The sequence below is a fragment of the Alexandromys fortis genome, unplaced genomic scaffold, assembly GCF_014885135.2.
Source record: "Alexandromys fortis isolate MF-2015 unplaced genomic scaffold, M_Fortis_MF-2015_v1.1 scaffold_8_9099976_23576923, whole genome shotgun sequence".
Taxonomy (NCBI): Eukaryota; Metazoa; Chordata; class Mammalia; order Rodentia; family Cricetidae; genus Alexandromys; species Alexandromys fortis.
The window spans coordinates 10,315,379-10,338,085 of record NW_026067899.1 but is presented as its reverse complement, the minus strand read 5'-3'; the positions used below and the strand labels follow the sequence as shown (position 1 = coordinate 10,338,085).

The following is a 22,707-nucleotide window of genomic DNA, read 5'->3' as shown; positions in this document are numbered from 1 at the left end:
AGGCAAGCATCTCCCTCAAGTTCTTAAAACAATGACATGACAACCTCATGGAGACCAACAGTGGTGCTCTCAGTTGCCAGTGCCTAACCAGCCCTGGCGATCTAAGGTAAGAGGGAATGGCGAGGGAGCCGCAAGGAGGTCTTCGAGGGCTGGGAAATGTCTGGCCTCTGCTGACAAGTCCTTTTTCCATGGACAAACACTAAGGTATGCTGTAGGTACAGGATAACATGGACCACACACACCGAAAGGAAGAAAGCTTTCAAGGTTGAATCACAGATTGTTGGTACCAGGGCAGAAATACCCATCTGCCTGCAAGCAATCCATCCCCAGAAAAAGTTCAAACGCCGCATCCATACCTGATTCTTTTGTGATCTAGAAGGGCATGCTAGGTGTTAACTACCAAAGGAGGCTAGTGTACCCACCGACATCTTCTGCTTTCCCTAACTATCGCAGATGTTTCCATGGTGGATAAATGCGCTTTTCGTGAACCCAGATAATTTTTTAAAATTAGTTGAGGAGGGATCGAACTGTTGTAAAATTAGCATAGGCCCATCAACAAAGTACTCGGGGTCCCTGGAAAGCCGGCCATAATTTCTATGGCTACATGTCATCAGCTGTCCTTACCCAAGAGTGTGCCGAGGCCACTTTTGAGCAGAAGTGAAAATCACTCTGTCGTAAACATATAAGACAGTTTAAAAAAAAAAAAAAAGAGGGGAAAAGTAAATACAAAGTCACTTCTTTCTGCGCATCGAAATCTGCCCATTGTCCCTCCCTACGTAAAAGCTACAGAAAAGATTTAAAGGGACATCAATGAATGTGGAGTGAACTTTGGCCACTTTTCTACCCAAAACACCAGCGTAAAAGTGGAAATCAGTAACCAGGTGAAGTGCCACACCGCACAAAGATCAGAGGCAAGGGGCTGGCGCGCAGGGCCCGAGGCGGGGAGGAGACGGTCCCGGCCCCCTCCCTCCGGCCACATTCGTCGCGCGCGCGGGAGCTGGAGGGGAGTCCCGCGGGGCGGGGCGGGGTGGGGGGTGCCGCGCGCCACTCCCGGGGACCCCAGAGTTACCGCCCGCAGGGCGAGGCCCTGGAGAGGTCGGAAAGCCACGCCACTAGCGGGTCCTGCCGCGGGCCCCCAAGCGTCGGCCAGCCGCTAGCCCTAGCTGGACGAGGGGCGCCGCGAGGCCGAGAGACCCTCCCCTCCTCGCCGGCCAGGAAGGGGCCGGCGGTCCTTTCCTGTCTAGTCGCTGCCCCCCTCCCTCCCCGCCCCGCGACTCTCTGTAACCCGATCGCCGCGATCTGCTCCCCGGGAAGCCGCCGCCCCGCGCGCAGCCGGGCTCTGCCCAGGCCAGCGCTATAGTTAGCAACCCCAGCAATTGCGCCCGGGGACGGCGGGGTCGCCGCGCGCCCCTCCCCAGCCCGGCCCGGCGCGAGCCTCCGCGGTCCCCTCCTTTGGCGACCCTTCCCCGCGCCTCCTTACCTTGGCTTGCAGATACTGGGGGTAATAGTAGGTGGCGTACTGAGGGTACATCTGCTGTTTCCACACTTTGCCCATGAAGCTGGAAGGAAGCCTGCTGTGCAGGGTCGCCGACACTTTGGGGTTTCCAAGTCCCGATCTCTCCTGCCTCTCCCTTTCCGGAGGCGGCGGCGGCGGCTGCCTCGGCGGCTCCTGCTGCCGCTGCTCCACCTCCCAACCGGGACCAGACGACGTCCTCCTCCTCCACCTCCTCCTCCTTCTGATCTTCCTCCTCCTCCTCCTTCTCCTCCTCCTCCTTCCAGGCAGACAGAAAGACACTGCAGAGCGCAGAGGACACCCCGGACAGGGCGCTCCCAAGGAGTTTCCTCTGGGAGCCCGACTGTGCCCGAGCTGCCAAGGGCTGGCGCGCTGGCCGCGCTGCGCTCCGGGAGCAGGCTGAGCCGAGCTAGGAGTGATCAATACAAGTGGAAAGTACGGCGGCGGCGGCGGCTGCGCTCGGTGCCAGGCGGCATCTGGGGTGGGTGCGCCCGACAACGAGAGGGGAGAGGGGCTGGCTGCCGAGGCCGCGGGGGAAGGGCGGTCGGGGGCGGGGCTTGGGCGCCGCCGAGCCCGGGACCCGCTGGAGGTGAGGGCTGACTTTTCCGCCACTCCTCACCTCCCAGGCTCGCAAGAAGACGCCCAGAATCCTTGGGAGCCGCGATCGCTTTGTGTCGGGGGTGGGAGTTGGTTTGGTTGACCCTGCTTAAGAACTGCCTAGCAGGCACCTCTGGCTTTCCCGAGTTTTTAATTTTCATAAGGAAGAAGGGAGGTAAGGTGGCGGAGAGAGGAAATCAGATTGACCTCTCACTTCCCCTATATCCCCCGACCGGTTATTTTTTCCCCCCACAAAGGAAAATGCTTCAATGCCGGACCACAAAGCTGGAGCCAGGACACCTGGGTTCTGTTCCACCCACACACCAGGTCACAGTGCTCATTTTCTAAGTGACCTTGGGAAGGTTAGTGTCCTTCAGTTTGGTTTTCCCAGATGTGAAATCATGCCCTTTGCGTAGAGAAGACCACACACACACACACACACAAACACACACACACACACACACACACACACACACACACACCACAACAAACGGCGGGTCAACCTAAGGCGAAGATGCCGAAAAGGGGCAGAATGTTATTACAGGACACAATATAGACGTTCTCCCTGCCTTTTCTAAGGCTGCCAGACAGTCTGTCAACTCCCACTCAGGAGCAAGGAAACTCCCTGAGTTTGGAATATTTTAAGGCCATTTTGAAAGTCACGCTGGCATATTGTTGCAGCGTGCTTCGTTGACACATAAAATCAATCTCTCTTTCTGCTTCTCTCCGTCTCCTAATTGTCTCAGCTCTAGACAGCCCCAGACGAGCAGCGGTTCACTTCACTACATAACTGGATAGAATTTAATGGAGTTAATTGGTCCCTGAAGTTGCCTGCAGAAGACTTTTATATTCTAGCTAAAAAAAGAGACAATACGAAATGTACAACAGGATGGGGGGGGTTGTCCCTAAGTTGGTGTCCTTGCACAGCTGATAAAAGGCAAAGAGAAAAACATTTATTGGACAGAACTCAGTGGCTTTGTTTTGCCCTTTATTTGGAGTCACTTCTCAGCACAAGTAAATCCAGCAGAATAGAGATGCATGATTTTCTTCAATAGTCGGATCTTTATGTGATTACTTTGTAAGACGAACTTCGAAATTGATAAAACAGCGAGCTGGAGCCCTTATCTTTTGTATGATTTAGGAAAGTTTCTAGGTCATACTTTTTTTTTTGACAAAAGTAAAAGAGATGTAGTTCATGCGAGCACAATCCCGACATGTCAGGAGGCAGCTCATGTACATCCTCATCCATCCTTATAAAATTTCACAAGAAATCGGGTTTACTTCATTTCTGTCACATGCTGGTCACTGTGGAGATTAATACCAACCTGCAGGTTAGGATGTTGCCCTGTTTAACGAGGTGAACGTTACTCATATTGTTTCAACATGAGAACGCTTTAGTTTGTAAGGTAAAAACTCACTGACCTGATGTGCTAGAGGCCCAGAAAGACTGGGAATAATGCTTTTGGAGGAGTGTCTAGCTGGGGGAGAATTAAGTTGAGAAAGAACTCAGTAGGTCTTGGTTTGCAAGACATAGGAAATTGCAGAAGTTAGATGGTTCTACTTACTATTTTTTTCCCTCTTGGATGATGGAAATTCAGTCCATTTTAAAGAGCCCAAAAGCATACCCAGACTTAGATAGATGTTTGATTTATGACCGAGCCAGTATTTCAGGACAGTGGGCAGAAAAAAATGAACTTTTCAATAAATGTTTCTGGGTCAATTGGCTATCCACATGGAAAACAGGAAACCAAAGCCCTGGCTCACAATTATCAAAGTCAGGGAGACTCCAGTTGCATTGAAGATTACTTGTAAAAACCAAAATCACAAAGCTGTTAGAAGACAATACAGAGGGGTAGCTACTCGGTTCTGATGTGGGGAAAGATTCACAAGGGAAAAGAGAGTGCAAGATTATTAAGATCCTTGGTTTGTAGAAGGAGCAAGAAAATTAGCTACAAAATAATTACTTTTACAGATAACTACATAAGGTTAATATGCATAATATACAGAGAGCTACTTAAAATCAATATGAAAAAGAGAAACAACTTGTTAGAATAAAAGATTTTTAAAAAAAAATGTATTCATAAAGGGATAACAACAAATGTTCAACCAACATATGAAAATATACTAACAGTCAATTAGTAATACGGTCATTACAATAAGATATCATTTTATTCTTTTTGGCAGACTGGCAAAAACAAAATAAGAGCTATGAAAATAATAACAGCTGGTGAAGGAGGGAGAAGGGAAATTATCAAGAGCATTGGATATTAGAAGAAGCATAAGATGCGCCAATGCAGAACGTAGTTTGCCATTATCCAACTTTATTTGCATGTATCCTATAACGCAGTTGCAGGTGCATACACATTATAGGCTCTTCTACACACCAGGAGATGTGCAAAGGAATATCCACACAACACTAAAAATAAATGTCCACCAACCTTGCAATTGTTTAAAAATCCTTGGTATATAGGCACAAGGTGACAAAAAGAAAATAACTACAATTAAAAGCATCAGTCCACATCATTTCAAGTTTAGTGCTGTGCTTAGAAGCAAGGAAAGTGGCTGGAGAGTTGGCTCAGTGGTGAAGAGTGCACCGTATTCTTTCAGAGAATCTAAATTTGGTTCCTAGAATCCAAGTTCTGGCTCCCAAACACCTGCAACTCTAACTACAAGAGATGCATCACCCTCTTCTGGCCTCCATGGATTCCTGTACTCATGTGCGTGCGCGCGCGCACACACACACACACATACATGCACGCATGTACACACACACACACACTTATTTTTTAAATCTATTTTAAAAGAAGTAGCAAGTCGATAACATATAAAACATGATTTCATTTTTATGAGCTTCAAAAGCAAAATGAAAAACAGTATTAAGAATAAGCATATAAATAATTTTTAAAGCATAAATAAAAACATAGATAATAATAACATAGAATTTAGAACAATGATTCTCTCCACAAGGGCAGAAGGTTAGGAGTACTCAGGAAGAAACCAAAGATGACCTGGACTATAGAAGTTTAGGAATATATTTCAGTATATTCTTTTTGAGTGTTCCATAGACCTTTTGTGTGTGTATGTTTGTGCGTGTTTGTACATATGTATGCACATATATGTATGTATATATATGTCACATCTCACCCTAATACATTTCTAAAACAAAAGTATCATTGCTTCCAAACAAATGCAAAGGCACCAACAATAGAATAATAATCTTTCTTTTCCTAACATCTGCTTTGGACTTACATTATTTTGTCATACTTGCATGCATGCAGGTTTACACACACACACACACACACACACACACACACACACACCACTTTTATTTCCCTGGAGTACTTTAAAGGCTATCTCTAACACCAGCAGTTCACAGGTAATTTTAAGACTCACCCATTAACAAATAAGAATAGTCTCTAATTTTATCACATCTAATACATTTAGAAAAAAATCTGTTAACAACAGTTAATTCCCACTGACTGCTCATTTTTCCTCCGCTGTCAAAAATCCCCTCATTTAAGTCTCAGTGAAATGATGGTGCATATTAAATATGGTTTATATGCTCCTGAGCATCTTAACATCTAAAACCTCACTCCAATCAGTTTTTACATGGATGGTTATTTGTTGAAGGATTTAGAACACTTGTCCTATAGAACTTTTCACCTGACTGACTGCAACATCACAGTTGTATTTTAAGTGATGGTTGAGCTCTGAAAGTTTGACTAGATGCAGATTCCCTTTGGGAGAACTAACTAGTCCCCACTAACTAACTAACTAACTAACTAACTAACTAGTTAACTGGGTGTGTGCCCTGAGTGACAATCAAAGATGTGATGACTGTTTTGTTCTTAGTGATGGTATTAAAGTTTGTTAGAAGTACGGTGGCTATCAGCCTGACTCGCTCATTATAAATATCCCCATCAACCATCCATGGGCTAGTGCAATATTCAGAAGTTAACCAAACACAGTATTTCACTAGGAGCAGAAACTTGGCGTGTTCTAATTGTAGCATTCTGCCTGTACTTATTTGGAAAGTGTCTATGGATTTCTTTCTCCAATTCTTTGGTTGAATATTTTTTTTCATTCATTTGAGAAGTTCAAAACTTTTTTTGTTTTTGTTTCTATAGGAAAATCTAAAGATCATCATTTTGAACATCTTGATTTCATGGACTTTAAACCAATTTGGGTGGCTTCAGTCCTTGGCCATCATCATTTTTGTAGATGCTCCCATCTTTGTTCAATGGGAGCCCATTGATTAGCTCCTAGTCACATTTATTGGACCCAAATAGTCTTTTATAGTTGCGGTTGTGTTTTTCCTTTTCTTTTCTTTTTAGCATATTAAGGTTGTTCCAGGTTTTTATGACATTTTGTTCAATCATTTTAAGTAGTCATTTGTGAAGAAAACCATGCCTTGCTTTAAGAAAAATTTTTAAATCATATTGCTTTTAAAAATAAATTGCAATAATAACAAAGTGTTTAAAATATATTTTGTGTGCTTACCACATTTGGAGCAAAGAGCTCATGAAAGTTGTCAGATGAAACGTGGTATTTAGATGACTTCTGGAAGGAACCAACTAAACAGCGGAGTGCTTTTCCCTGTGGGTTTGTGTTTAGCCAGTGTTGAAGAAGCGTTTTCTATGAGCACGACCCTGGGAAGACAGTGTAATTGGTCTATGCTTCATGAGACTTCCGGTCAAGGATAGTGACAGAGTTGAGATAGTGGCAAAGCTCAGTTAAAATCTACAAAGAAAGCAAGAGAATCAGGAGGAGGCTGGGACCTGGGTTAGGAGTTTTAAGCCATGGAGGGAAAGTCCCTCAGGGGTATCTAGTAAGGATGGATCAGCAGCAAGGATTTACATGGGTGGAAAGTTGAAGGTTGTGTTTCTGCAATAAGACAACCTGGAGGCAGAGACTGGTTTTTCTAGGCTCCTCAAATTAGTTTCATTTATAAACAAAGGTAAACATTTTTATTATAGTAAATCATAAGCAGACTACACAAATTATTTTAGATTAATGCTCTTTTCTTCTGATGCCATTTGTCTGAGAGTAATCGAAATAAGTGACAGATAAAATTAGCCATTTTCCTGCAAAAAGCTCCTGTGCTCAGGCCTTAGTGGGCTATCCGTGGGGTTTCAACTCATGAGAAAAAAATACTTTATGCAAAAAGTAGAAACTGCTGTTTGATAGGTTGTCTTCCTTCCATACTCCGTGATGAGATATGTCTACAAAACACTTAAAGAGAAGTGCCTTGAGGATTCTGCATGACAAAAGTCTGCCTGCCACACACAGATGCCAGTTCTTAGAAGACTGAAAGAACAATAATGCAGATTAAAGGAAGCAATGTCCTGAATCAATGATGGGCTTTTGTCATGAACGGGGAATTTTGTTTTGTTTGGTTGGTTTCACAGCCTTTAAGAAGGGTTGTCTGTATGTCTTCTGGTCTGATGTTTGCGCATGCTTGTACTCGGACTTATTTTGTGGAGCCCTGAGTTAGACATGGCAAACCTTGAATGTAACCATGGGCGATTTTCTGTGCCTACAGTCTTAGCACTTTAGACTTGAGGGCAGGAGGATGGCAGTCTTGAGGCCACTTATGCTACACAACAAGACTTTGTCTCAATACAAAACTCCTACCAAAACTAAACATCAAAAGATTGCCCTGAACACTGTGTGTTGTAGATAAAGAAGAGGGGTTTGTTTATAAATACTGATGTACATTTTGGAAGACCATGAAGAGGAATATAAGACTTCTTAGAGTGGTCATGCCTCACCAGATTCTGAGATGCACTGATCGTTCTGACTTTTTAGCACAACTCCTGACTCTTGTCTTCATGAGCCCTTTCCTTTCTAAGACTGCACAGTTATTTTTGTCTTTGGGTTCTCCTTTCCCATCTATTCCTGCTTCTTCCAGCCTTCTTACTGTACAAATCCAACCAGCTCTGGACTTCTGGGCACCTTTCAGAGTTCTTCACCTGGCTCACTTTTACTCTGTCCTTCACCTTGGGCTCCTTCAGACTTTCTTTAAGTTGGGTGTGGTGCCCCTCCCACAGCATCCAGTGTGAGCTGTTCTCTGAACTTGATTTATATGAACCTACCTAGAAAATAGGGGTATGATTGATTGAAACAGAGCAGACATAGAGCTAAAGCTGGAGGATTCTGGGCAAAAAAGATTAGGCTGTGTGCATGTCATATATTACTGTAAGTATAACTGAAAATTACGAATAGTTCATCATGACTTAGAATGGAAAGCATAGAGCACCATGGTTTGAATGTTTCTCAGATTCGTGTGTTGAAACTTAATCCCATTTGTGATAGTGTAACAAGGTTGACTCTTTAGAATGCAATCAAAATCATAAGGGCTATATCCTAATTGTAGTAATTACCGATTGCTGTTTGATAATTGCTTTCTGAGTTCAGCCACTCAACATGCATCCCTTCAGATGGCTTTGGGGGGCCAGGGATTTAGGGGTGTGCCTTAGCTGGCTCAGAGTCACTTGTGAGCTCAAGCAGATCTCTTGGAGAACTTGCCTGAAAGCTTGCCTGGAACCTACGTATCCAGTTCCAGGCTGTTCGTTGATAGCCTACTTAGCATGTGCCTATCTGTGGAAATACTCACTCATGATAGGATAGCTAACTGCTTCAAAAGCAAATGACAGACAAGGCAGGGGACTAAGTACATGGCTCACCAAGACAGAAGCTGTGGTGTCTCTGATAGCCTCATCTTAGAAGTGAAATGCGAGCAGCTCTGCCTTATTCTAGGAGGAACACCGTGGCAGTGGACTGACTACCCATGAAGGAGGTAGGACGTTAGATATTGTGTTGGAGGTTGACCACCATAGCAATGTGTACTAAGCTCGTTTCTATTACTTAACTGCTCTGCACACTCTAGCCGCTCATACAGTAAACACCATATGTCACATGGGTGCTAACTCCAAAGGTTACTCGTTAGGCATTTGTTCCCCGTTCCCCTCTTCTCCTCGCCTCTGGAAGCCAGCAGTCTGCTTTCCCCTTTTGATTTACTAATTGTGAATATTTCTTTTAAACACAGCCATATATCACACGACCTTTGTGCCAGTCTCCTTGCACTTGGCATTCTGCTTTGCTGATTCCTCCGCAATAGAGGGTCAGTGCTGTATTCCTCTCAATGGCCGAATAGAATTCTGCTACATAGACCATACATATATCACATTTGGTCTGCGCGTTCGTCTGCTGATGGATATTTAAGTTGGTTGCATCACCGGCCACTGCGAACAGGGCATAGGCATGGGCTCTTCGTTATTTGTGTTACAGTCATCCTGATTTTGAGATACCAGTAGACATCCTAGTGACTGCGGATAGTAGGCATTGGTATCTGTGAACCTCCGTTTAAGAGGAAAGAACAGAGATGGACCGAGACTTGGGAGTCAGTCGTGGTGTATGGGTTGTAGTAAAAATTAAGAGAGGATGGGATCGTCTCAGGAGAGAATGCGCGCACACAAAGCAATGGGTCAGAGGAAGAAGTAGAGCTGCAGTGTTTATAGTATGCAAGAATTAAGTTAAACATCTATGTATGGTCTTATTTAACATCAAATGATCACATAAGGCAGAGATCCTCAATTGCCATTGACCTCTAGACCTTGTAGAATAATGTTTTCCTTAAATAACACACACACACATATAATATATTTATATATATATTAAAACAATTTTGTTACCAAGAAATCTCTCCCTTCTAGGTGCTCAGAATGTAATTTATGGCATAAAGAACACACCTTCATCCCTGTAGAACATGGATAATATTTAGTCTATGCCCCATGAGACAAGTCACACCTTAGACATCTTTTCTGTTGACTAAATAGCCCAGGATATTCATCTTTTAATATTTTCTAACAGTGCGATGTGTTCTCTGGGTCTCCTGAAATGGATCGCCTTGTGATTCAGTGGGAGACTCCGAGGTGTCAAATAGGTTCTGTCATCTCATGGGCTCTGCCGAGGTCCTGCAGTCTACCTTCCACTGAAGGACTACCGTGTGATGTTGCTATTTAGAATGGGAGTAGGACAAATTCCTATTGACACATGAGTATCTTTGACTTGTTCCACCATGACCTCAAGTCCCTTTATTTGCCTTTATATCTGTCTTCTCATTCCTCCTACCGTGTCAGCAGGGACTATTTTAATTTCTGAACATCAATTAATGCTTCCTTCTCATTTTTCTTCTATTAAAATGCTTCGTTTCACACATACCTCTACGAACACTTTAAATTTCCTCCTTGTATTTTTAAGTGTTAACAACCATGTCATATTTTCTATCCTCCCAGAACTGAGAATTTTCCCAATTTCATTTTTGTCCCTAAAAGGAGACACTGAACAACACTGGGGATCTAAAAGTCACCCTAGTGTAGTGGCTTTCAATTAGATTGCCACTAAGCTGTCCCCCTGCACTTTGGGGGGGGATATTATTCTCCATCAAATTATGTTTCCGAGGATTGCATGAACCTTTCTACGTCTGTAACCCTCTCCCTCTAATGGATATTGGAGCATAAGCAAGACTGTAAATCTGTCTAGAGAGCTAAATTCCATCTCATATAAATGTCAATTGTTTCCATTTCCTGCGTGCATGATGGAGAATGCAGTGATTGCAAACCATCCCCATCCCCCCCCCCCCCCTCCCCCCGTCAGGACTTTCTGCACTTGGTATATGCTGTGATGGACACACCCGTGATAACAAAATGCAAGCAACCCCGTGCTGTCAACATGCTTGTGATGACACTTTCTGGACATGGAGATTGCTGGGCGTAAGGTGTGTGTGTGTGGGGGGGGGAACCTAACCTAGCGCTCAGAAGGCCAGCCCTGCATCCTGGTGCTTAGAATGAAGTAAGTTAGATGCCTAGGTAATGCAATTGTGGGGTTATAGTGTGCTTGGTGATTGGGGTATCCCCACTCTTTGAAAGGCTGCCCTTTTCTGCTCTGAGAGGAAAGAGCCAGCACCTCTTTGTGCTGTGCAGGGAGACGAGAGTGGCTGTACATTTCTGGGTTGCCAACTTATTTTGTCACTTACTAAGCCCGTGGGTAACTGGAGCTGGCACAGCATGGGCAAAGTATGCCTATCCATTTCTGCTCTGTCATTTTCTTGTTGGTTCACGTTTGGCTTTTGTGTCTTACCGTTGGTGTGTCTCACACAATGTCAGCCACTTACAGTACGTTATCTCACTTAATCCCCACAATCTCCCTGCTATGTAGGTTACTAGGTTTGAATTGGCAGACGACAGGACAGCTCTGTGGAAGGTTACATCTAAGATTACATCTCGCCGAAGCTTCAGGGTAGAGAAATCAGGACTGGAATCGAATTTACACTCAATGCCTAATGCCTTATTTCACTGTAAACAAAGAGTAAACAAAGACTTGACTTTTCGGTTTAATTTCATAATTTGTTTGGAAGTTAGTAAGTGCACTTCTGTAACATTGTCTTTCTAGCCATCCTTATCTTTAGGAAGCTCCTACTGATAGATTTAGATTGTTGTAACAATAAAAAAATACACCATTTCAGCTTCAGGTTCCATAATTCTCATGTGATATTCCTTTCATTGTATCTTTTCTTTTCTTTTCTCTTCCCTTCCTTCTTCCTTCCTTCCTTCCTTATTTATTTATTTATTTATTTATTTATTTATTTATGTGCTACTGGGATCAAAGTCAAATGCCAAACCATGCTTCCATTACATTTCTTCTTTTAAATGTGCTTGTCCCACATGGTAGAGCTTCTACAGTTATCCTTTTAGAAATGGCGCAATAGATACGCTTGCTAAATGCTCAGTCATTGAAAAAAAATCTCAAATATATCTCAGTGACATTTAAATAGCAAGAATATACCTGGCTTTTGAAAATTAGCATATAGTCAAAAAAAGAAAGCAAAGGAAAGACTAAATGATTTTTTTTTCAAAGAAAACAAATTCCCTTAAAAAAGCAACCTTCTCAGCGGATCTTCAGAAGGTTCACTTTCTCAAAGTGAAGAGCTACTCTCAAAAGCGTGTGAATATCTTCAGCCCTTTGTGGTATGATCATGACTGCCACAATGCCTGTGCCAAACAATGCTTGTCATAGATTCTAGGTGGCGTTCAGTTACAGAAAGCCACAGGAGTGAAGACCGTGTTACTTCACAGGTTCTGGTGGCTAGCGAAATTTCAGAAGGGGTTTCTCTCATCCACTGGCGTGTGTCCTACTCCAGACACTGCTAGAATGATGGTTTCCTCAGAGGTCAGGCGTGTGTGTCGTCATCTGTTCTAGTCCCTCTGAGGCCACACCCCAGCCGGGCCAGACAGATGAGACTATGTTTAACAAGATGCAGGACCTGGGAGTGTCCCTTATTCGCTCAGCAACTCCATTTCAGAACCTACCCACACGTCTACTTTACTTTTTACTCTATGAATGGAGAAGCTCTGCACATCTCTTAAACTTTGTGTCTAATCCTGTAGACATCCTTCATGAATTTAAATGTAAAGAAATAGTAAGTAGAGATTAAAGAGACAAATATATTTCCTATTTTCTGTGGCATTAGCTATCCTAGCATAATGTCAAGTCATACCATTATAGCATATACTATCAATATTTTCTATGAATAGTCTCAAGTTTTAAAAGTGTAAATGCAGATGTTAAGTGTCTGGAGACATTTGACTAGAAAGAAATGGTGTTTAAGAGGCTTTACTCATCCCAATGACTTCTTTCTTGCTCCAGTGGAATTAGCTTATATCTAAGGTACACAGTAGTGACAACCCCCCACCCCGTCCACACACCGAGTTCAAATTCTATTGTTGTCAAGTCAGGTTAGACAGCTTTAAAGAGAAAACAAACCAGTACCTATCGTTCTGTTCATTTTCTGCTAATTGCTTCCCATCAGCTTTTATTTTAGTTCCTTCCAATATAAGAAAGTCAGGCAGGAAAGATAGCTTAGTCAATAAAGTGTTTGCCTTGCAAGCATGAGGAACAGAATTCGATCCTCAGGACCCCTGTTTTGTTTTCTGTTGTTGCTTATTTGTTTGTTTGTCTTTAAGCCAATTGTGGTGGTTGAAGCTTATAATCCTGACATGGAAAAGCATGAGAAATGACAGCCTAAGTTGTCTGGTGATCTCTGCATGTATGCATTCACACATGTATGTGCATGGATCCTAGATAGAGAGACAGATAGATCGATGATAGGTAGGTAGGTAGGTAGGTACCTACATACATACATACATATATACATAGATTCTTAGATAGGTGATAGATGGATGATAGATAGATTTTAGATAGACACATAGATAATAGATAATCAGAAAGCTGAAAATTGGAGCAGGCTTGAAAAGATGACAGAAGTGGTGTCCCAATGACTGTTCCTTCGCTGTCATCTGCCTGTGTTCTCTGCTGCCCAGGCTCCAGTTCACAGCCCTCACTTCTCTAGGAGGCTCTCCCCAGACCTGCCTTTTCACAGCACCTGGTACCAATTGCGTTCATTTAGCCTAGTCCCCTTAATAAATCAACCTACAAAACAGATTCTTTTCCTCCAGTATCAACATTCTGATAGGCCTGTTTTCCTCATTTCTTTTTCCTCATCAAATTTCTGTCTTAAACTGTGAACAAAAATGTAGACATCCCTTTCATCCCTGCCTTCCCGTCTGCTTGTTTCTGTACTGAAACGGATATGCAGCCACAGGTACTAGATAAGAAACGTCGATGCGATCGAACCATTCTGCACATGATTAATTTTGTTGTGAGCCAAACAGAATCTGTTTTCTGGGCTCTTCTGGCAGCCACAGTCGGAAGCTCTCTTTGCTCTGAAGTCATTTGTTTCTGTGTAATAAAGTATGTCTTTGTCGGAACAATTGGTTTCTTCATTCATGCCACAGCACCTTCTGAGATTTCCAGAATGATAACCCCATTCTGAAGGAAAGAGCGCCTCTCAACTTGTCTTGTTCTTGTCCCTTGACTTATGAAATTATTAAATCAGTCATACCTTAGGTCGCATGCGCTAACCAATTTTTGAGAGGTAACATTAGTGAGATAGAGCAAAGACGACACAATAAGAGATGAAGACAACACAGACAAGAGTAAATCTCTCTCATAGGCTCTGGTAGCCTATCTACAGACTCCCCAAGGGCACTGAAATCTTGTATTTTATGAGTATCCGGGAGCCAGATGATCTGCAAATACTACTAATTGGTTAATAGGTCTGCAGACTCAGGAAATCTAATGCAAGATGAATTTGCTGATTGCATGAAGCTATAGCACAGTCTCTTGACAGTGCATATACACCTGCTTTTGGTAGGTTCTGGTCTGGAGTCAGAATTACACTGGCTCTTTGCTTAGTTACTTAATTTTTCTGGCTTTATTGAGGTGCTATAGACAAATGACGGTGACATGCATGTTCAGTGTGAAATGTGATTTTTTTTTATCTACCTTCCTTTTGAAATGATCGCCACAACGGTGCTAATTAGAACACTCATTGCTGCAACCATTACCTTCATGTTGCTTTTATGGAGCCTACACTGAACTGCTGCGTGGTCACAGGGTAAAGCTACTTAACTGTGGCATGAATAATTAAAAAAAACCCAGAGACAGATATTGGGGTTCAACCTGAAGATCAGAAAAGAAAAGCAGCCAAGTCACTAGAGAGACTCTTATCTCTTTGAAATCTTCAGACTGAAAGCGAGCGAGTTCCTGTTTCATCTCACCTTATATTCCTCACTAGTGCTGGGATTGGAGGCGTACACCACCACTGTCCAGCCTTTATGGCTAACTAGTGTGGCTGCTGGGTTTAAAGGTGTGTGTGCCACCACTGCCTGGCCTGTATGGTTGACTAGTGTGGTTGCTTTACCCTGACCTTCAGACAAGCTTTATTTATACAAACATAAATGACATAACACTATAATTCTCCTTTTTTGTCTAAAATAAAAAAGAAGACTATAACTAATATAAGAAAACTATACACAATAAGTACAATAACTATATACAATATATGAAGGCAATAAATACATCAGCAATGTCTAGTCTTTTTGTAGACAGAAACTACTCATTTGTTTCCCAGATGCCCAGACCTGAATAATAACACAGAAACTATATTAATTACAACACTGTTTGGCCAATGCCTCAAGCATATTTCTAGCTAGCTCTTAAATCTTAATACTATGGTTTACTGGGTAAAGTTCCAGGCGTTTTTATCCTTCGGCAGCTACATGGCATCTCTTTGACTCTGCCTAGTTTCTCTTTATATCTCTGTTCAGATTTCCCACCTGGCTTTACTCTTTACTAAGCCATTGGCTGAAACATTTAAAACTAGTAGTTGCTTTTTAAAATCAGATTCAATAATCTACCTTTTTTTCTTATCATATTTATATTTTCCCTTTTTTTCTTTTCAGAGTAAATTCAGTAATCTACTCTTTTATTCTGTCACTTAACCTCCATTGTGCCTCAGTTTCCTCACTACAAGATAAGGAGGATGATAATCCTTCCTGTCCATAAGTTGTTAAATCCATTTTTATGTAAAAATCCCTTAGAATAATAACAAGACACCCTATTTCAGCTATGATAATTTTAAGAGGCTAGGTCTCCGCATGTGGCTGCCACCACTATCTTGGCTATGTTTGAAAATAATTGTCAAGAGAATAAGAAGCATTCAAATGATATCTGTATTCCAGGTAGTACAGACAGCCTTGGGTGACATGTGGAACACTGAAATTTACCGTTTATTGGTCCAAGGTCCCATGTGAAGTGCAGTTACCATCCATGAAGAGTCTCAGAGGCTATTCTTATTCTTCTTGAGGGAAAAGGGCTAGCCTAGTCTGATCAGAACTGTATAGGTCAGGATGGGTGATGGCTTTCTATCTTCTAAACCAGTGATTCTCAACTTTTGGGTCATGATCCCTCTGGGCTCGAACAAACCTTTCACAGGGTTCCCCTAGGACCATGGAAAAACACAGATGTTCCATTATGATCTGTAACAGTAGCAAAATGACAGTTTCAAAGTGGTGTGGGAAGTCCTTCTGTGTATGTGTTGCTTTTATTGGTTAATAAAGAAGCTGCTTTTTGGTCAATTAACAGAATACAGCCAGGCTGGAAGAGATATACATAGAGAAAGAAGGCTAAGTCAGAGACACCATGTAGCCCTTCTGGAGACAGACAACAGGAATGGAACTTTACCTGATAAGCCACAGCCACGTGGCGATACACAGATTAATGAAGATGGGTTAGTTTAGCATATAAGAGTTAGCCAAAAATATGCTTAAGCTATTGGCCAAGCAGTATTGCAATTGAAACAGATTTCTGTATGATTATTTCGGGAGTCTTGTGTGGCCAAGAAATGAGCAAGCAGCCTCAGACAACAATAAAGTATCAACACAAATAATTTTATGACTGGGGGTCACCACAACATGAGGAACACATGCTCCAACAAGGGTCACAGCTCCAAACTTTCTTGAGCAAAAGCCAACCTGCATCCTTCCCGCCTTTCACTGGTCACTCTCCACTCACTTTTGGGGTTTCATCTGTGACTGTAACACTTTTAACAAGTTGCTAAGTTGAAAACTTCTTTGGATAGCATGGCGCGGTTCACAAAAACCACTAGGACCTGGGCCAAAGAGATGGCTAAGTGTTTATGAACATAAACACTTGCAAAGGATCCAACTCCAGCTCCTGGTACCCACATACTGGTTTGTAACTACTTGTAGCTCTAATTCCCAGTGATCTGGTGCCCTTTTCTGGTTTTAAGGGCAGCAGACACACGTGGTGTATAAAATACATGCAGGCTACCATACCCATAAAATAAACATAACAAGATCTCTTTAAAAAGATCACGAAGACTCTGAAAACATCATCCTATTCTTTATGTAGCACCTATGAATTGTTAAGTTTAAAAGACCATGGCATATTTGAACACTTGCTTCATTACTTTTTAATCTATCACATAACTATTTACCAAATGCCCTATGTATAAGAACGTGATCAATAAACTCTGACAATTTGGTGTTAGACCCTCACATCTTCACTATCCGTCCATCTACTCAGCTTCTCTGTCATCCCCAAATCAACATTTGGGGCACTTTCGCCTCATTTGCAGACCCCTGAAGAGTGGCCATGAGCTTGAGTCCCTGCCCACAAAGCACGACTCTGCCTGCTTGCTCCATCTGGCCCATGCTGCCCTTTTTTGCTATTTATTGCCTTTTTAAATCCTCTTTCTTTCGTGTTTCAGGTTTGTGCTTTTAATTGGTGACATCCACCTTCAACGTGACCCTAAGGATTTTGCTAAAAGGCTGTCTAGAGTTCCTAGTGGCAAGACGACTGTATTGCAGGGCGCGGAGACAATCCAAGTGTCACAAGCTTCATCCAGCCGTGCGTTTACACTGTCAGCAGCGGGTGCGGTGCTAATGAACCAGAGATATTACATTTTTGGAGAAATGAAGGGGAAGTCGACCGATCTGCACATGAGGCTATGCTAAGCGGGGCTCAAGCACCATCCCTAGTGAGCCATAAAGCTATGGAAAGTGGCTGGATTTGTGCGTTCAGTGATTGTAAGTAGGGAGGCTACAACCTACGAAATTTACAGTACGTTTGGCTAGGTGAGGAAAATGTTAACCTCCTCTAGACTGATATGTTATTATAATGAAACGCTGTATCTAATTACTTTAAGGAAATGCGTATTGAATACAACTTTAAATAATGCAGAAAGCAGGAGTGTGAGCTGATCGATTAAGGAAATTGTGAGAATGAGGAATGCATTGATGCTGTATTTCCCTTAGGCACCATGGCTAAGCTTTCACTAATCTGTGTGTAGTGACTTTTTCTAGAACTATCTACCATGAACAACAACAAGCCACTATCCATTTTTCAGTGTGGTAGAGTATGTTTCTCTGCTGGGGTAATTTGTACACCATGTGATATTTGGCATTTTCATTATCAAAGCTGGGTGTGATGGGGTCCTACTGCCACATAGTGCAAAGGTGGAGGATGCCGTAAGGGGCCTTAAAACATACAAGACAGCTTCCAACTATAAAGGTATAGTCCTTAAAAAAAACATTGAAGGCAGTAAAGCTAAATAGTAGTGACGCTTTCCATGAAGAGTTGGGCATTCATTCTAGAAGGAGCTAGAGACTTACTGTTTTCATCTTCGCGGTCACATGGCCTTTGGCAAGGACTCCGCCCCACTGCTGTAACTTGAGAGTGACCATTGACAGGAGCCTGGTCGGCAAATGGATGCAGCTGTTTCCAAGAGCTCTTTCTGTGGAAACAGCAAGTGTGTTGGAGTTGAGCCTAGGCTGACTTGCTCGCTCGACCCCTCCGCCGTGGCTGTCGGTTGTGGATGTGCGTTAGAAAACCCTAGAAACATTTCCACATTGGTGTTGCCTGGATTCCATTCCTTCAAACCCCTGACCTGCTTGGTCTGGGATGGCCCTTCCTGTGCTGGCAACATTTAAAAGCTCCCAGGAGTTAAAGTGCGGAGCCAGGACCAAAGCCACTGCTCTGAAAAAGGCAGTGTTTGTGTATTAGGAAGTTGACCCAGCACCCTAGACCCTTATCAGTAGTCAGCAGACCCTCCTGAGCTGGCTTGTGTCCCAGGCACTCTCCTGAAAGTCCCCAGGCCTGCGTTCTTTAATTAGCACTTATGGCTCTGAACTCTGGAGCTCTTGTTGAAAAGCAGGGCTTTCAGTATCAGGAACTCACCTGGCTCCCCCTCGTGCCGCCCAGGGTGCTCTGCTTTTTCTCCCACCTTTTGCTCACCTGGAGCTCTTATGATTGGTCTTAGCGCTCTTCTCTCAGAGCAAATGTGCCCTGACTCTTTCTGAAAATAAGCAACAGTCGCGCCACTGTCTTGTTAGGACCCCTCTAGTGCCGATTGTTTTAGAAGGCCACCTAGTGATTGTATTCTTTATGAGAGCCATTGTTGTGGAAATTAGCAATAAAAATGGTTATTCATGAAACTGACAGTTTTATTTTAAAATAACTCCCACTGAGCAATAACTTTCACAAAACATTTTTAAAATGGCAATTCTTTACCACAGAGCCTATCCCCATGATCCCCCATGATAGCATCTTATTCATGTAGACCTAACGCACGCTGAGAAGAAAGCGATGAGCGTCTCTAAAGTTAAAGCCTATTTAATAAGAATGAGCGCGATAAACACCGACTTTCATTTTCTGTTACCAGGACACCGTTAGAGCTGAGAGGTGTGGCGATGAGACAAATCCCCCTAGTCTTGCCAGGAGACTGGAGGAGCGGAGCGCGCAATCTGTAATTGGCAAGAGCTTTAAGAGGGTCTCTGTATAAAGAAAGGTATAGGCAGGTGCATAGGTTTTTCAAGTCTGCTGTCGCAATTCACAACGGCATTGATAGCTTACAGCAAGATAAATGCATCTTCTCCTTGCTTGCAGGCCAGAAGTTGGGACTGAAGCTTCCGGGGACTGTACTACCTCTGGGAGCTCAATGGGAAATCCTTTCCGGGCCTAGTAGCTGTTGGCATCACTGGACGTCCTTGACTCATGACTTTATCTCTGCAGGCTCTTTCTTCCTGTTATCTTCTGTCCTTCCCACACCATCAGAGCGAATCTCCTTTAACCTTTTCCTTATAGCGACAATCATCACCGACTTTAGGGCCCACCCAGCCAGCTAAGAATTACTCCTTCATTTCAAGGTCCTCAACTGAATCATCCCTGCAAAGGTCTTTTTTCCAATATGGTGATTGTGGCACTTTCTGTCTGGGGTTTGGATGTGGACATATCACTTTGGGGCCACCATTCGATACACTGTAGCATGCCTGGGAGAAACAGACGAGTTCTAATAAGACACTTTGGGATTCTCCTTACCACACCTAGTCCTGTAGAGGGAAGGGGAGGGAGCTCTCTGTAGAACCTAGAGCCAATCACTGTAGTGCGGGACTGGGGAGGGAACACTCCCTGGAAGCTAAAGCCCATCACTGCAGTCAGGACAGGACAGAAGGACCTCTCAGCAGTGTGACATCTGAGAGAGAAGTTCAGTTAACTTGTAACCTGGCATAGGGGGATCCAGGGGGATAAATCCATCACTTAATTCTCATTCCACCCTCCAGGGCTTCATTAGAACCTTCAGGGTCATCTTAGAACAGATGCTAGAGGAAAAGATGCTCACTGAGGCAGTCCAAAAGAGTGGCGTGTAGAGGATCTGGAAGGGCTACCAGGAACTAGTCTGTGCACCAGGCAACTGCCACTCCTGAAGAAGAGCAGGGAAGTGCTCAAATTAAGGGGTCAAACCAGGCAACATTCTCAAGTGCAGAAATAAGTTTAACTTTATTTTATATGTACAGAAACCAATGAGAAAAATCTCTCTCTCTCTTTCTCTTCCTATAATTTCAGAGCATGACACACTGGTACTGGGAAATACTAATTACCTCTGTGCTTTGGGGAAAGGACTATAAATGGAGTATAAACTGCCTCAGCCCTTGCCATATATAGGACTAGAGCCATTATCATAGAAGCTCTATCATTATTATTATACTTTTACTTTCTTTATTTGTAGTCCATTTATCTCCCAAAATGTATTTAGGTGGCCCTTGAAGAAGAGATATATGTTAAGGACAGTGAGGTAGAAACAGAAAATCCAGACCGTGGAAATGACAAAGGAACGAGTATGTCACCCTCGAGGGCTAAGTGACAGAGCCCCAGACTGATTTGGCTAGTGCTTCCTCACTGGCGACTTTACGATAGCATAGCTTGCTCTGGCTCTTTCTAGCACAGCCTTGCTTATCTAGCCATGAGACTGTGACACATGAGTCCATAGAACCCATCCTGTTCATTTAAGTCAGTTTCTATGATTAAGCATTATAAATTATTTGCAGCACCGACACCATAATGGGAATAAAATTGAAAAGATTAAGGTGTTGTGTAGAATTATAATGAATTCCTTGGGCAACACAATACACAAGTCTACTCACTCCATATAGGGATCCCATGACAGACCAAAGTACAGATACCGCTAAGTCCAACTTGGTAAACCAATGAGTTTTATTGGGGTTACCCCCAGGAATACAATGGTTACTTAGAGGAGCAAAAATGACCAAAGACCGTTGCATCAACAAAGCCTACTCCAGCATGAGTTCCAGCTTATAAAAGCTGGGGACCTAAACCACACTGCACAGCCTGCTGGCAGTTCTGTGGGTTAGGGTTGGAGAGTATCTTTTCAAGTGATTCAGTTGCCTAGACCTTCTCCAGGATGCTTGGGTAGTTTCTGATTATTCTAAGCAACTGGTCTGGTCTTGCAGCTTGGCTTGTCTGAGAAGGACTCTGAGCAGTCTGTATTGTTTACTCTTGGGAGGGAAGGACCTCCTTGGTTTCAGGGCCTTCCTGTAACAACTTTGAATCGTTTGCCTTTTGGTTTTAAGGGGCTTGCTTGCAAGATGGAATGTTTCAATCTCAGAGGAAACTGCTGCACAGCACAGGGTAAGGGCAGTAAAGGAATGTGGGCTGGGGACTGGGAAGAAAAAATAATGAGGTTGGAGCGAGTCTAAAGCTGCTGATTATTGTCTAATAGTCTCACCTCTCTATTTCTAATTATTTGTTTTATTGAAGTATCTGTATGTGCTACTATACAGTTCGCGAGCTTTGGGCAAGGGGCTGGAGATCGAAACACACAAAGACACACAGAGAGGTAGAGACACAAACCTCTAAGTCACTGGTTAGAAGCCCTTTATTCAATAGCACCACGGAGGCTTATATACCCAACAGTCAGGTGGGCCGACAGGTGAAAACCTTATCCTCTGATCCTCAAGGCTATGTTATTACGTGCTCTTGGGGCAGAGCTGGTAAACAACTTTGACACAGCTTTCAGTAACTCAAATCAGAAGGAAAGTAAAGATCACTAGCAGGGATGAGCAGCTGGAGGCCAGGTCTTCAAATGGTTCCAACAAAATCTAGCCACATGTGACCTCTCGCTTACAGCTTTATAGAGCTGGCCATCATGGCGGCATTTTCCTCATTGCCCACGGTTCCTCCTATTGTTTACACTGGATTCTTTCCTCCCATCACTGGGCTAGAGTACAGCTGTACTGCTTCTCATAAATACCCTCTTATTTAAATGGTTTTGTCAGTGCAAAGTTTCCTATTATGTATGTATGTTTGCGTGTATGTATGGCGTATGTAGTGCTGGTTGGTTTTCATCAGGTTGACATAAACCTGTGTCCTGTGGGAAGAAGAAACCTTAATTGGGAAGATGTTTCCAGCAGATTTCCTATAGGGAAATCTATGGGACATTTATGTTCTTGATTAAAGAACACTGTGGTGGGAGGACTCAGCCCACCATGGGTGGTGTCACCTCTGGGGTTCTGTGGTCCAGGGTTGTATAAGAAAAGCAAGCTGAGCAAGCCAGTAAGCAGTGTTGTATAGTCTCTGCTTTAGTTCCTGCCTTGACTTCTTGCCTGACTTCCCTCTGTGGACGTATAAGATCAAGTAAACCATTCCTCCCTGAGTTGCACTTGTGTCATCGCCGCAACAGAAAGCAAAGTAGGACATAAATAACCTTTTGTGCAGACCTGCTCTAACTCGACATGGTATCTTTGCAATTCGTGCATATAGTTGCAGGTGTTGTAATCCATTCCTTTTCACTATTGGATAATGAGATTTGATAATGC

The 22,707-nt window shown here is 43.2% G+C and overlaps 1 protein-coding gene and 1 long non-coding RNA gene across 7 annotated transcripts in view; one reads left to right on the top strand and one right to left on the bottom strand.

Moving 5' to 3' along the window:
• The window catches only part of Rbms1 (RNA binding motif single stranded interacting protein 1), a 213,954-nt gene extending 212,251 nt beyond the window's left edge, over positions 1 to 1,703 (bottom strand). For all 5 annotated transcript variants that reach the window (XM_050121549.1, XM_050121603.1, XM_050121579.1 and 2 more), the window contains exon 1: positions 1,481 to 1,703. In XM_050121549.1, the coding sequence (XP_049977506.1) occupies positions 1,481 to 1,555 (75 nt within the window). In that variant the 5' untranslated portion in view covers positions 1,556 to 1,703. The remainder of the gene's footprint in view (positions 1 to 1,480) is intronic.
• Positions 1,704 to 1,867: 164 nt separating this feature from the next.
• Positions 1,868 to 22,707, top strand: part of LOC126488281 (uncharacterized) — a 37,289-nt gene continuing 16,449 nt past the window's right edge. For both annotated transcript variants that reach the window (XR_007588634.1, XR_007588631.1), the window contains exons 1-2: positions 1,868 to 1,994; positions 17,304 to 17,622. This is a non-coding gene — a long non-coding RNA (uncharacterized lncRNA). The remainder of the gene's footprint in view (positions 1,995 to 17,303; positions 17,623 to 22,707) is intronic.